The sequence below is a fragment of the Pogona vitticeps genome, chromosome 1 (genome assembly GCF_051106095.1).
Source record: "Pogona vitticeps strain Pit_001003342236 chromosome 1, PviZW2.1, whole genome shotgun sequence".
In the NCBI taxonomy this organism is placed as follows: domain Eukaryota; kingdom Metazoa; phylum Chordata; class Lepidosauria; order Squamata; family Agamidae; genus Pogona; species Pogona vitticeps.
Genome location: NC_135783.1, coordinates 349,803,585 through 349,818,283, shown reverse-complemented (window position 1 = coordinate 349,818,283; position 14,699 = coordinate 349,803,585). Strand labels below are relative to the sequence as shown.

The 14,699-nt window shown below is 44.9% G+C and overlaps 1 protein-coding gene across 18 annotated transcripts in view; it reads right to left on the bottom strand.

The window, feature by feature from the left end:
* Positions 1-1,091: 1,091 nt before the first annotated feature.
* The window catches only part of KTN1 (kinectin 1), a 130,773-nt gene continuing 117,165 nt past the window's right edge, over positions 1,092-14,699 (bottom strand). For 6 of the 18 annotated variants that reach the window (XM_072986836.2, XM_072986840.2, XM_072986838.2 and 3 more), the window contains 7 exons: positions 9,971-10,042; positions 9,248-9,331; positions 8,375-8,458; positions 6,749-6,832; positions 5,286-5,369; positions 3,133-3,256; positions 1,092-1,534 (listed from right to left, as the gene is read on the bottom strand). In XM_072986836.2, coding sequence (XP_072842937.2) covers positions 1,527-1,534; positions 3,133-3,256; positions 5,286-5,369; positions 6,749-6,832; positions 8,375-8,458; positions 9,248-9,331; positions 9,971-10,042 — 540 coding nt within the window. In that variant the 3' untranslated portion in view covers positions 1,092-1,526. Of the gene's footprint in view, positions 1,680-3,132; positions 3,257-5,285; positions 5,370-6,748; positions 6,833-8,374; positions 8,459-9,247; positions 9,332-9,970; positions 10,043-14,699 lie in introns of all 18 variants that reach the window. The other 12 variants (XM_072986837.2, XM_078383964.1, XM_078383942.1 and 9 more) reach the window with 3 other exon arrangements.

Sequence of the window (14,699 nt, the reverse complement as noted above, 5' to 3'; positions counted from 1 at the left end):
TAGCACATCAGCCTGCCTTGTAAAAATTCATGATCTTCTGGAGCACTGCTGTAGACAGCAACAAATTCTAATGGTCTGTAGATCATACAGAGGGCAATGAGGAGAAAAATTGTAATTTTGGTCAGGAATCATTTTGAGGATGAAATTTTATTTTATTTATTTATTTGCTGCATTTTTATCCCGCGCGTGTCCCCAAGTGAGATAAAAATGGCTCCTTTCTTCCCTCTTTTGCCTGACAGCAACCCCGTGAGGTAGGCCTGGCTCCAAGACGGTGAGAGACCCGAGGCCTATCCAGCAGGTTTCGTGGCTCAGTGGGAATCTGAAGCCACATCTCTGGAGTTGCAGCCGAACACTCCAACCACTAGGCCATGCCGAATCTAACCACAACATCACACAACACCAGAGGGATAACACAGATAACACTGGGAAGGGTCATTTTGGCAGGAGGGATCCACTCCCCCCCCCCCAGCAACCCTTCCACATCCAAGTGGGAATGGCGCCACTCTCTCCCCACACGCCCCTTAAAAAGTACCCCTCCCACTGGACCAAAAAGGTCCCGACCAAGCAGGGATCAGGGTCAAGCTGGTTTGTGATCTCCCATGTGTCACGTGACTGTTGGGAACAACTTGGAACAGACCATGCCCCAGGTGATCCAAAAAGCACCATGCCTCCTTGATGAGTTGGACTCAATCTGTGGGATCCTTCCCGCTCTGCCATTCTAACATATATATTGCTTTAAGCGGAGGTTGCCATCAGAGAAACAACTTGCTTTACATATATATTTAAGAGGAAAAAAAGATTCATACATCTGCAGGAGGAAGAGTAAACAGAGCAGGTGGCGCTCCGGCTTACGCCAACCTTCGTCCCATCTTAGGGTTGCTGATGGCATCTCCTTCCTTCACTCATTTTTATTTGTTGAAACTGGGCATACTGGGAAAGGTCTCTCCCCTTTATGTTGTGCTTCTGGGCTTCCCAAAGAGGTTAGGTCCGCCACTGAGGGAAACAGGCCTTTGGACGCGTCTGATTTCAATTCAACCCAACCCTATCAGAAGCTTAGGTTTCTTCTTTATAATCAAGCAAACGACGGGGCGTTTTGAGTAATAAGCATCCCTTTATTCGCCGACACCATTACAAAAACTGATTACATTAGCAACCAAAAGAAAAGGAAGGAAGGAAGAGAAAAGAACCAAAGAAAGAAAAGAGAGAAGAGGAGGTGAAGGAGTGTTGACTTGGAAGGTGGAAATCATAGAGATGACTATGCCCCAAGGTGTCTCTAAGTAAAACAGCACGTAAGACCACCGGGATTAAAAGGTTATTGTTCGCTGCTGCTGTTACCACCATCAGGTGCGTGTGGGTACCTGAACAGGTTTGACTGAGCATAGTAAAGATAAAAGGTTACATGTTTACTGTAGCTCCTGGAATGTGAAGCTCTAATTATCCAAACTGTTTTTTTTATTTATTTATTCATTATAAAACTAAACTCTGGAGGTGGCTGCAGAGTCTTCTTCTTCGTCATCTTGTTTAAATCAGTAGTCTAACAAGGAGTAGAAAAGACAAAACTCTGTTCAGTGTTTGACGACGTAGAAAGGGTGAACACATAAATAAGGCTTTAATTTGGCAAAATATAAAATACAGTGCCTTCTGCTACCCCAGATTAACCATCTCCCCATGATTTCAATCTGCAAGAGAAACAGAAAGCAAAGGCGAGTTTAGAGTGGGGCTGGGTGTTTTATAAAATATTGTTATTCCTATTAGCAGAAAAAAATGAGTACTAAAAATTTACAGTACAGTAAAGTTAAACCTAATTGACCCCAAGAGGGGAAAAAGGTGGAGGGAGATCATCATCTTTAAAGCTTTTTATAGAAATCCAGATTTCTAAGTGGGAAGAATTTCAAATTTCAATATTCTTAACAAATTACTATCTTAAAGGTAAGTACAACTAGCAGGAAAAGAGTTAAACACACATTTAAAATATGCTTAATCGTATGAGTCAGTGTCATTCTATGGGCTTCAAAAATCTCTTTTCTGAAGAACTGAACCTGCATGTCATTAACGTGTTGGCATCAATGCACACAAAGAACAACATTCAGGCCCCAGACTCTGAAGGACTAAAGTTCTGGTTTCGAAATGGACATTTAAAACATAAAATGGAACAAGTGTTCCAAGCATTGGCTCTATAAAGACAACCCACCACAAAGAGGCCGGAGAAGACCTATAGATGTTCTATCACAACATGGAGAGAAACTAGAGCTGTCTAGTTTGGAAATTCCTGTGAAAATTCCAGCAATGGCTGAAGTCAGAGCTCTGAGAGACGGTTTTTTGAGGGCAAAAATTCCAAGACTCCTGCAGTCAGCCTAGCCAGTGTCTCAGGGAAGTGGCTCAAGATGAGCAATCCAGAGGGAAAAGCAACCCGTTTCCCTGGATCCAAAAAAGATGCAGTTCCGACCTGGAATATGAAAACTGCCCTGTTTCAGTCTACAGAGTGGAAGAATTTAGAAGTGGTGGTGGAGATTTATTTATATTAATAATATGCCATCTTTTTTCCTTGTAAAGAGCCACAGGCGACTCACAACAGATTTTAAAATGCTATATAACTATCATATGGAAAAAAGAACATTAAGCATCTATTAAGGCTTTAAAAATCAAGTTTAAAAACAATTTAAAAACATATATAAATTTGTAAGAACCAACGTTCCTGAGACAAATTATGTTTAAAAGCTTGAAGAGGAAGGTATTTGCCTGACAACAGACGGACAAGAGGGAGGAGGAGGTCAATCTCTGGCTTTTTAGGGCAGTGAATTCCAAACCTTGGGAGCAGCCACTGAGAAGACCTCTGTCTTGTGTCCTCACCAATTTTCGCTTGGGAGGGGGGGGGGGTGGCACCGAGAGAAAGGCCTCCCCAGAAGATCTTAAAAGCCGACAAGGCTCCTATGGGGTGATATGATCCATTCTACCACTTCTGACCACAGGTTGGGGAAATGTTCTCTCATGCTAAATTTAAAAAATGCTGTATCACCTAGCGACTGAAATAACAACAACAATAATACAGACGAGAATGGGCTGGTCTGAACGTGTTCCTGCCCCCGATGTGCCCCGCCACGTGGGAGAAAAGCTTCTCTCCAGTTCTCCTACCTAGTAGCTGGTAGTGTTCTTTCCCCTTTGTGAGCATTTGGCTGACAGATGCCACCAGCTTCTTGAGATGGGCGATGTCCTGACTGAGATTCACAGCTACGTTGAGATTTTTATCGGGGCCTCCCTGGAAGGAGGAAATGAAAGGGCAGTTAGATAAGAGAAGCCATGCATGCCTAGCTTCATAGCATGAACGGAACAGCGGGGAACTGGAGAGGAGAGAGAGAGAAAGTGCTGGGAGTTGGGAGCTGCCTTCTGGCCCATTCTGGCCCCCGGGACAGTCAACACAGTCTAGTGGCCATGGTGCTCTCCACCGTATAAGGCAGGATTCTTTCCAAAACCGATCTGGACTTCCTAGAGCCGAGGGCACCCTCCCTCTCACACGCACACACCCCTCAGCCCGTCTCCTACACAAACCACAGCCTGGAACCAACCGGACTTCGGTCCCAAGAAAGAACCAAAACGGGAAAGGCTCTGCCTCTGACGTTTCCTCAAGGGCTCCCTGCAAGGCACCGACTGTGTTGAACTCAGCGGTAGATTCCCTGCTTTCCATGCTGAAGGTCAGCCAGCATCACGTCCGGGTAGGGCCGGCGAAAAGAGGCCCCTGTCGCCGCAGAGAGCCCCTGCACACTCAGGGTGGGTAAGAACTGGGATCAATCGGCAAAAGGCACAACGCAGTGTAAGACAGCTGCCTCTGTTTTGACCAGTGGGTCTCTCATCAACTCCTCTCTGACATGACGAAGGTCTTTTATACAAATAAAACAAAACAAAGGAAACCAAACTAGGTTCCCTTAGTGCTGGGAGTTATTTCAACCTCATAGGTGGCATTTAGGTCTGGCTGGGAGAAACCTTTCTGGGTTCCTGGGTAACTGTTAGTCTATCCAGCACTAACCAGTTCTTCCTTCCCTGCCTCTGATTTCAAAGAGAGCCACACCTGTCTGCTTAAGAGTCTTTTCCCCCTCTCTTCTTTTAGTTTGCTGGCAAGCTGTGCCGTCAGAGATGCCATCTGCAGGGGTCTGCTGAAAGGAGGCTATGAGTCTCTTGAGGCCTGCTACTGTAAGCAGTCATTTTTATACAATATGCTGTTTTGATCTGTTCAGAACTGTGAGTAAATGAAATCTTTTTATTCTTTCTCTTACTGATGTCTCAGAGTGCGTTATGTTAGCTGATGAGACAGAAAGAGGTAGTCTATTCTGGGGAGGCTTGGAAGCTAGTTCTGCTCCGTAGATAGATAAATGGTAGATAAATGAGGAAAATCATGCATTGGTGTGATGACCCTCTGACACTACCTCCACTTGGAGAAGGTAGAGCCCAGAGTGCAAAAACAGTGTTACAACTCCTAAAGTAAAGTAAGAGGCTTCCAATGCTCTACCCATAGCCAGGTACTGGTTTCCATCTTGCAATGGGGAAGAAACATAGCAGGGAAACTGTGTCTTGTCCAGTTGTCTCACCACTATATTACAGCCCTGCCATCTGCTGGTAGAACAGGGCAGTGCACAGCCAGTTCTTCACCTCCAGAGGCATTTCCCCTTTATCTCTATTTACGCCCTCCATCAAACAGAGAAGGCCAGGACTGTTGTGAGGCAGCTGCAGACCTGTGAAGGGGCTCAGCCATCAGAACATGGTCCCAAGGTCAAAAGGCTGGACATATATATGGGGGGGGGGGGAGAGCACAACCAGTGCACAGAAAGAGAGAGAGAGAGAGAGAGAGAGAGAGAGAGAGAGAGAGAGAGAGAGAGAGAGAGTCAAAGCCCAAACAGCCCACTTATTAGTTCCTTGATACGCCCAGGAACTCTGCTTTACTTTCAGTAGCAGTAAAGCCTCCTGCGTAGAGATGGGCGTGAACCACTGGTTTGGTAGTTCATGCCGGTTTGTCCTTTGAATGAATGGCGATTCAACTGGCGATTCACAGTCCTGCCTCCTCCAGCAGCCGCCCACTCAAAGACAGCACACTGGCTTCCTTGCTGCACCTCCTTCAGGCACTGCCTCTGAGTGGATGCCCCGTTGGAAGAGGCAGGTCTGGGAAACACCACAGACCTGTTCGTCCAAAGGATGAACCGGCACAAATCGCCAAACCTCCAGTTTGGGCTCATCCTGGTAGCTCAGCTTCTGCACGTTGCATGCCACTTCACTGACATGGCCGGGAGAAGACTCACCGAGATGTCGCTGTTCTCTATCACATGCATGTCCCCTGCAGCTTTTCCTACTTCCCTTTCTAACGTCACCAGCGATTCCTGGGCCTTAAAAAGAAAAAAAAGAAAAACAATTTAAATATGAAATATTTTAAAATATGAAATTTTGAAATATGAAAGCACAGCGCATCCTGGTGAGCAACCAGGAATACACAATGGTTCCTGGGTTGTGAGGGAAGCTTTCACTAACACATTAAAATGATTTCAGGCGAACACCTTGAAAATCTGAAGGGTGGATGCAATAAAAGTTCCCGCAAACATATGAATAACACACGTTCCTTCAAACTGGGAAACTAAACTCCTCATTCTTCAGAATTGTTTTTGATTGTGTTCTGAGATACAAGAAAGTAAACCTTTGTTTGCCATCTCCTCGCACAGGAGGACAAGGAACCTCCCCATTAATCTTCTGGCACCCTGAGAGGGCAATGCCTTTTGAAGAATCCTCAAGAAAAGAAAAGAAGGATCTTTGTGCAGATCAAGCCAAATAATGGAAATAACACTTTAAAGTATGAAGCACAGAAATATATTGGCAGTTGCTTTGTTGTGCCGACCTTTAAAAGTCAGAGGCACTGCAAGGTTTGCTTGCATCTTTTTAAACCATTGTCCTGTAATTCTGTCTCTGTGCATGCTTTTCTTCTCACGGGAAAAGTACACTGATTACAGTGGTGTCTCGCTTTACGATTGCCCTGCATTACAACGAAACCGCATTATGATGATCTTTTTGCAATTGCAATTGCGACCACAAAAGGATGGTCTGAATAGGTTTTTTTTCGCTTTGTGATGATTGGTTCCCTGCTTCGGGAACCGATTCTTCGCAAAACAACGATTTTCCTCCAGCTGATCAGCAGTTTCAAAATGGCCACCGGGTAAATGAAATGGTTCCCTGCTGTTTTCTGGGACAGATTCCTCACTGCACAGGCACCGAAAATGGCCGCCCTATGGAGGATCTTCACTGGACGGTGAGTTTCCAGCCCATTGGAACGCACTGAACGGGTTTTAATGCGTTTCAATGGGCTTTTTATTTCCGCATTACGACGTTTTCGTTATACAGCAATTTCGCTGGAACGAATTAATGCCGTAATGCGAGGCACCATTGTATTATTATTATTTTTTTGCTGAGACAATAGGCGCAAATGGGAGACCCTGAGAAGAAACAATAGCATTCTGTCTTTTGGCCTTGCTTGGAGGGGCAAGAGATCTTATCAGGTTTGAAAACTGCTGGGAGATCACCTAGACTGAAAAAGAATTTAGGAAGCATTCTTCATGTCAGAGCCACTGTTCCACCTACAATGAATCCGGGGCTTCGTCAGGAGGATGCAGGCTTTCCTCTGCATAACCACGTGCTGTCAAGTCAAGTCTGACTTACGGCAACCGTTTTCAGCATTTTCCAGGTCAAGAATATCCAGCCCGAGTTTCTGAATCCTTACCTTCGGCAAATCAACTGCTAATTTCTGCCTCTCGTTCTGATCTAACGTGAGTTTGGATAACGTCTCGTTCAACTGGGTTTTCAACTGTGAGAGATAAGAAAAGATGAGCCAAATTCAACTTCCTCAGGTAGGAGCAGTGGTTGGGAGGGCTAAGAGACAACTAAAAGTAACATACACACACACACACACACACACAAACACACACACACACCATGGAGATTAGTTGACTACAAAGAGCATCAGACGGTAAGAGGTTCCATCTGTGGAGTCGATGAAAAGGGATGAGAACTAGAGCAGCTTGAGATGGGGTCAGGATCAGTAAGAGAACTCTAAACGGAGGCATGGGCCATTCTAATGAATCGGGGGGCGACCAACAGGATCCTTAAGGGAACACACAGACTGCCAGAAAAAGAAAAGGATGAACATGAAAGAGATCAGAAGTCCAGTTTTGAAAAGATCTGGGTTTTATTTATTTTCGGGGGTGGGGAGTGTTGCAAAGGCAAGGAGTCACTCCAGGCGCTTTAAAAGGCGAATGGCTGCTCCAGGAATGGCACTGTTACTAACCGTCGGGGCAGATAAAAATCAATGTTTTTTTAAAAAAATCGATTTAAAGCAGGATTTAAACTTTTTAATGATTTTTTTAAAAAATTAATTGTTAAAAAAACTTTTTTGTTTGATTTAAATCCTGATTTAAATTAAATCCACCCTGCAGAAGTAATTGACGTTCTCCAATTTGGGCAACAAAAAAAATTAAAATTAAATTAAAATAAAGAATAAAATATCATCTTTTGGCCAGGGAAGTGTGAGGGTCCAAGAATGTAAGAAGGGCCTCAATACGGCCGCCTATTTTAAATGGATCCATTGTTACGTCAACATTACTGGTCAATCTGCACAAAGCTTTTCACAAGTTTTCCTCTGTTTCATAGATCAGTGGTGTCTGGCTTAAGGCTTACAAAACAATACAAAGGTCAAAGCAACTGATGTACAGTATAGTCTCTCCAGCATCCGTTCATGGAGTCGTGCCAACCTGATTCTCCCTTCTAATAACTCCAGTGAGCGAGACACAACCTCTAGCATCTTCATCACAGAATTACAATAGACCTATATTGATGGAAAGGGTCCTAAGAATTACCTAACTCAACCCCCTCCCAATGCAGGAATTCACAACTAAAACACCCCCATGGGATGGCCAACCAACCTCTGTCTAACATCCTCCAACAAAGCAGAGTCCAGAGCCTTCAACATTCTGCCCATCGAGGTAAAATGCTGTGTATTTTCTCCAGGAAAGAAGGAAGGGAAGGGAAGGGAGGGAAGGGCGGGAGGAAGGAAGGAATTGAAGTAGCAATTCTGCACCTACAATTAAGCTTGCTTCTCCTGCATTCCATGAAAGCAGTTTTCCAAACTGACAGACTCTGAAAAGGCTCGAGGCAAAAAGGGGAAAGGTGGGGTGGTGGGGGGGACAAGACACACACCAAAGAACTAGCCATGATGTTATAAAAAGGCAGACAGCAGCGATCAGAGTGGTGGCAGTAAGAAAAAGGCAGAGCTGCAGCGGTTAGCAGACAGAAAGGATCTGGAAATTCTCCACTTAGGAAGAGGATACTCAGTGGAGGGCAGGCCTCTTACCAAATTTAACTCTTCATTCTGCCTCACTGCTTCAGAATATGAGTCATCAAGCTTTTTCTGCAACTCAGTCAAGAGATCTTTGAGCTGAAATGAAGTTTTTCAGAGTCTTTAGGATGCATCTTCTTATGGTCTTCGTTGGAGGTCCACCACCAAGTGAGGCCAGGGGTGGGTGGGAACATGAGACAGGGACTTCTCAGGGGTAGGACCCCCTCCTTGGGACTCCCTCCCCGGGGAGGTTAGGCCAGCTATTTCACAATTCACCTACTGAAAAAATGTGCTTCTCTATTTTTAAAACTGTTGCTGAATAGTTATTAAATTTTGGACAATATCCTCCCTTTATAGCCAGTGCTTTAAAACCTGGTGAACAATTAATGATAATAATGGTAATATTAATGGTATCAACCAAAGATGAGCACAAACCTCTGAACCGGTGGTTCGTGCTGGTTTGTCCTTCAGATGAACGGGTCTTCAGTGCTCCCCAGGCCTGCCTCCTATAGCAGAGGTGGTGCCCCAGTCTCCCCGCCCCGCCTCCTCTGGTCGCTGCCTCTGAGTGGGCACCTACTGGAGGAGGCAGGGCTGGGAAGTGCCAAACACCCATTCCTCTGAAGGACGAACTGGCACCCACTGTTGGTTTGGCGATTCGTGCCCATCTCTAGTGTCAACCCTTTCTCTCTCCTTCTGCTCAGTGTTAGTGTGTATTTCCATCTACCCTGGAAAGACAAGCAGGGTAATGCTCCGGTTGTTTTAATAAGAAAGCAAGTCCTTCTTTGACAAACCAAATTCATGCCTGAGTGTGTTTCCTGTTGGTGTGGTATGGTATGTTGTGATGTGGTATGAGCAAAAACAGCTGTAGCAGCTCAGAAGGTTGTTTACCTCTCGGACTTCTGAAACATATGTGGATCTCTCTATTTCTGCCTTCTCTAGTTCCTGTTCCAGGTGCTCCCGCTCCTTTTTAAGCTACAAAACAAAAGAAAAACAGCAAATTACTGGGTGTTCACTTTGTTTTCAGACAGTTTTGCTGGTTAACTTGAAGCTGAAAACCAGCCTTCTTCTACTAAACATAAATAAAAAACCTTATCTGACAGCTTCAATAATACCCCGAATGCTAGTTTTTATTAGGTTAGATGGGATCTGGATTAGAAGGATATTCCAATGTGATCAGAATAAATTTGTGGTTTTTAAATTACTTCCTTGGCATTTCATCAAGCACAAAACTAAAAACAGATAAATAACCCTTGTTACTTAAACATGACTGTTCACATTGCAGTGATCATGTTTTAAAATGCTGAAGAAAATGTTTGGCATTTACTAGACAGTTTCTGGACTGCGTCTACTTCAGACAGATCCTGCTTAGCTATCATTGCTTACGGGGAGGCTGAAATTACACATTCAAACATCAGGGGAACTGTGGTTTAAGAAACCAGGAAATCATCAAAGCCAATTGCCTAAGCAAAAGACGGAGGCGGAAGGCAGAGATGTACAGATCATAGCTGATGTGACAGCCTGTGGTTTATTGAACTCAGACCATTTTAACACCCCCCACCCCAGTGGATTGGCAATGAAAATAACTGATGAGGTTAAATCAACAAAACATACAGAATCAACTTCTTTGATGTCTTCTCTTAGTCTTTCTACTTCCTGCTCCAAAACAGTGGTGGATGAACGCATCTGCAATTAGATAAATAGTGACATTCTTGTCATTCGGAGGTTGCATTAAGTACTTGTTGAAAATATTCTCAAGGCTTCTCCAGAGACATCTCCTAGCTGCAGCTTTAACTCCCTAGCTTTCTCCATCATCTACTGGTTTCTGTTGCTCCTGTTTTTACTGTAAATCCCTTTAGGTGGCTTCACAGAACAGTAGCGTGTGATGAAGTTCTTCTGTCCGTTCTGAACTGACTACAGAGTCCTTGGGTTATGAGAGTGGAACAAACTACTCTATTCAGAGTAGTCAGTTGACTAGATGGGCGGGGTATAAATGCAATCAATCAATCAATCAATCAATCAATCAATCAATCTTCACACACTTTAAACTATGGGACATTTTACAGTTTCTCCTGTGTCCTTTCCTCTTTCAACCAGCAACCTTTTGTCTAGATTACTAACCCAGTTCCCCCCAAACTGAAGTTTCTGGTTGAACTGGGTCATTTGGCTCCCCCCCCCCCCCTTATCTAGAGACGTCCATGGTTTTCGACCTTATGGGTGTCTGTGGCCTTGGAAGGTCACAAAAGGTTCAGCAACGGAACAGAAGATGTCTCAAAGCCCTACCACTTTGCCCTGTCAAAGTAAACATATTTTATTTCTAAATAGCAAAAATGCCTCCTATCCGTGAAAAGGTTATTGCTAAGCCGAGAACATTTATCATCTTCTGTGAAGTTAATTGAGCAGCAGATGGCCTTTCCTAGTTAACCCTGAAGTGATGATGCAGCCCATCTCTTTGAGGGGTTATCCTCCCTGTTGTCAGGGAGCATTTCCTAGATGCATAATCCAAAATCATCTCACACAGATTAATTTACATCAGTGAAAGCGAGGAAAGCCATGGAAGTAAAACATGAAAAACAACATCAGCGTGATTAAACCCCTTTGAGGACATATTGCTATTTTTGTATGCAATCGCCAGCTAATGCAGAACAGGCTGCTTGCTGGTCCACGTTTTACTGTAGTACATGTTTTGCAAGAATGACCCTCGCCCACAACAGACTCAAAGAGTGCATGCAGAATGCACTGAGCTCCATATGTAAGGATCATAGTTGCTATAGCTGCCTCCTAGATCAGGAGCAAAATTCCAAAGGGCCATGCATGGATGCTTCCCAATCTGGCATGCTGAGATCCTTTTAAGCTAAGATGACAACATGGAATCAGGAAAGCCAGTGCTCTGCCTCTAAACCAGGCGTGGGCCAAGGGAATCATTCCAGATGTTCTTGTACTGCAACTCCGATCAGCCATGGCCAGCTTGGCCCAAGGCAACAAACACCTGCAGCTATAGTCCAGCAGCATCTGGAAGGTGGCATTTTCTGCATCCTCATTATGAGTAACAGCCTCACTTTTAGGTGGAGATATCAACCAGAAGAAGTTGGGTCTTTTTGGTGGTGGTATCATCTCTTTGGAAGCATCTCCCGGTGGATCTACACCTGCTCCCTTCCCTAGTTTTAAGAGGCTGCTGGAAACACATATCTTTCAAGAGGTTTTTGAAGGTAGCCTCTCTTCAATTGTTTCCCCTGTACAGCTGCTCGGAAATGCTGCAGCACCATGGGTTAATGCCTGTTTTCCAGTTATTCTTTGGGTTTTCTATTCTGCTTTATTATATTTACATCATCATTTTATATGTACACCGCCCAGAATAACGCTGTGCACTAATGAGACAGTCCGTCTGTCCAACCGATCATGTTTTTGCAAATCCAGTCGTGTCCGACTCTAGGCGGCAGTACTATTTATCTACTCGCATTTTTGCATTTTGCATGCTTTCGAACCGCTAGGTTGGCAGGAGCTGGGACAAGCGACGGGGGCTCACTCCAGGGCGTGGATTCGATCTTACGACCGCAGGTCTTCTGACCTTGCAACGCAGAGGCTTCAGCATATATTTTAATGTGAGCCTTCACTTCATCTTTGATTAAAGATCTTTGTGTGACCTAACACTAAGAAAAAGGTTGCCTCTCCCACGCCATTAACAACAAAGCCCAGAGTAACCGGGTGTGCCCATTGTTACATACAGCACTGATGTTACCTGTCTGTCATGGGTTTGGAGGGAAAGTTCCATCCTATGGGGAGTGGAAGGCGGGACATCAGGAGGAGGGGCTGTACTGTATATATATGTGGAGTTTGTGTGGAGAAGTTGGGAGAAGCTAGAGAAGAGCTGAGAGAAGAAGCTTGAGTGGGAGTCTGTGTGTCAGACAGGGTACTACTGTGTGTCAGTCAGTACCAACCTGATAGGTTCAGGTGTCTGTATGGTTAGCCAGAACTGATAGGTTCAGGGTCTGTGCTTTAAGTTAAGTGTTCTGTGTGAACCAAACTGTGTGTATGTATGATTGAGACTAAGCCACGTTACTGTATCTTATTCACTTGATCATTTTATTTTCCCTGTGTGTTATGTAAATAAACCTTGTTCTTTTATTTGTTAAAAATCCATCCCTGGTCTGTGTGACTTCTTATAGGGAATGGTTGGTGGCAGCTTAGTGAAACTGTGGCATATCCCAGTAGGTCTGGGTTTGTCACATTGATTGGTGTCCAGCGTGTGGGATACGACTGGTCCAGTTGTCCAGTGGTCCAGCAAAGCCTTGGCAAGTGTGCCCAGAGCAAGGGGGGTCTAGTCAGGGACAATCTGAGGCGCGTAGGTAATCTTCTAGGTGTACCTCACGGGGAGGTGCGCTAGTAGAAGAACGTGTAACCTCAGATTGGGGACTAGATTAGGGAGCTCTGAGGTAGCCTGTTTTGGCGGGAAAAAAAGCTGAGGCAAAACTGTGTAGTAGCAGTGATCTAGCCTGCCTGCTGAGAGGCCTAGCAGAGGGGGGTAGACTCTGGCTCGCAACTGTTGCAAGTTAGTGCTGAAGAACAGCAGCAATCTATAGAAAGCTGGTTCTGAGGCAAAAGAAAAAAAAAAGTGGTCGCTTTATTTTGAGGCTTGACTTTTGAAAGCAGCCTGTTCTGGGGGGGGGGATTATGCCCTTGACTCGAAGCCAAATGGCAGAAATGGGTGAAGTGAAAGACCCCCAGGTAGACCAAGGTTCTGAGGATGAATTTGGCTCAGTGCAGGGTGACAGCACGGGAGAACAGAACCCAGAACTCAGGAAAATGCTCATAGCCCAACAGCATGAACTGAGGATGAGGCAATTTGAAATGGAGGAAAGGGAAAGAGAGAAACAAAGGCAATTTGAAATAGAGAGAATGGAAAAAGAAGAAAGATTAGAGAGAGAAAAAATGGAGGAAAGGGAAAGGGAGAAACAGAGACAATTTGAATTGGAATTGCAGAGAGAGAAAATGGCGTTTGAGTTAAGAAAATTGGAACTGATGAATCAGAACAATAATAACAATAGGGATTCTGAGGGAGGCCAATTGTCTAAAGCTGACCTGAAGAAATTCCCTGTGTACCACAAGGGAGATTGTCCTGAAGTGTTCTTTTCCCTAGTGGAAAGAGCGTTTGTGGACTTCTCAGTAAGGGAAACTGAGAAGATGACCATCATGCGATCTTTAATCAGTGGCAGCCTTGCAGAAGTCTATGCAGAGATGCCACAGGAACTGATGAAAGATTTTGCAGAGTTTAAAAAACTGGTGTTTGCCAGACATGGGATAAATGCGGAACAGCTGAGGCAAAGATTCAGGTCAATCACCAAGAAACCAGAGCAGACTTTTACCCAAGTGGGGGCCCAATTGGTGAGGCTGCTAGAGAAATGGCTATCTCAGGAGGGGACAGAGACCTTTCAGCAGCTCAAAGACTTGATAGCGCTGGAACAGTTCTATTCAGTCCTGCATGGGGAACTGAAATTCCAGGTGAGGGAAAGGAAACCGAAATCTGTGGCAGAAGCCGCCGAGATCGCAGATTTTATTTATCAAATCAGAAAGCCCTTAGGTGATGAGGGGAAATCGATAGGTAGACCCAAGGAAACCTACAGCAAGTACTCTCAGGGACCAGGAAGAAACCAGCAAGTGGGAGGGGCCCATGGTGAAGGGAAGCCCTCAGACATGAAACCAAGACCTCAGATTTTGGAGGGAAAACCAAAACAAGATGAGAAAGACTCAAAATATAGCAGAAAATGTTATTTCTGTCAGGGAAAGGGCCATCTAATCTCAGAGTGTGAGAAATTAAAGCAGCTAAAAGGAATTGTGCCTCAGGATTCGAGTGGAACCAAGCCAAAAGCTGTGTTCTGTGTCCAGAAAGAGCAAAGCTCCTTGTCACTGAGGGAGCCTGTTGCCATGGCTACTCAATCTGGAACAGTTACATCTGCTGATCAGGCTGAGGAAAATGGTCCTCTTGTGGAGGTCAAGCGCTGCTTGCTCGTGAGAACAGATTCTCAGTTGTTTGAAACAGCAGGGGTGGACGTAGGAATACTTGACCATCAGTATCGGGGGCTGAGGGACACTTGTTCCCAGGTGACCCTGTGCCATCCAGATATTATTCCTAGGGAATATATAATCCCAAATGAGAGCATGAAGGTGGCAGGGATTGAGGGGCAGGTGATCTCACTGCCAGTAGCGGAGGTACCTGTGAACTTTCAAGGCTGGAGGGGAGTTTGGCGGCTAGCGATTTCATCGACTCTGCCAGCAGCCGTGCTCGTGGGAAATGACCTGGCTGAACATGTGAAACGGGTGCTAGTGATTACACGTTCACAAGCCA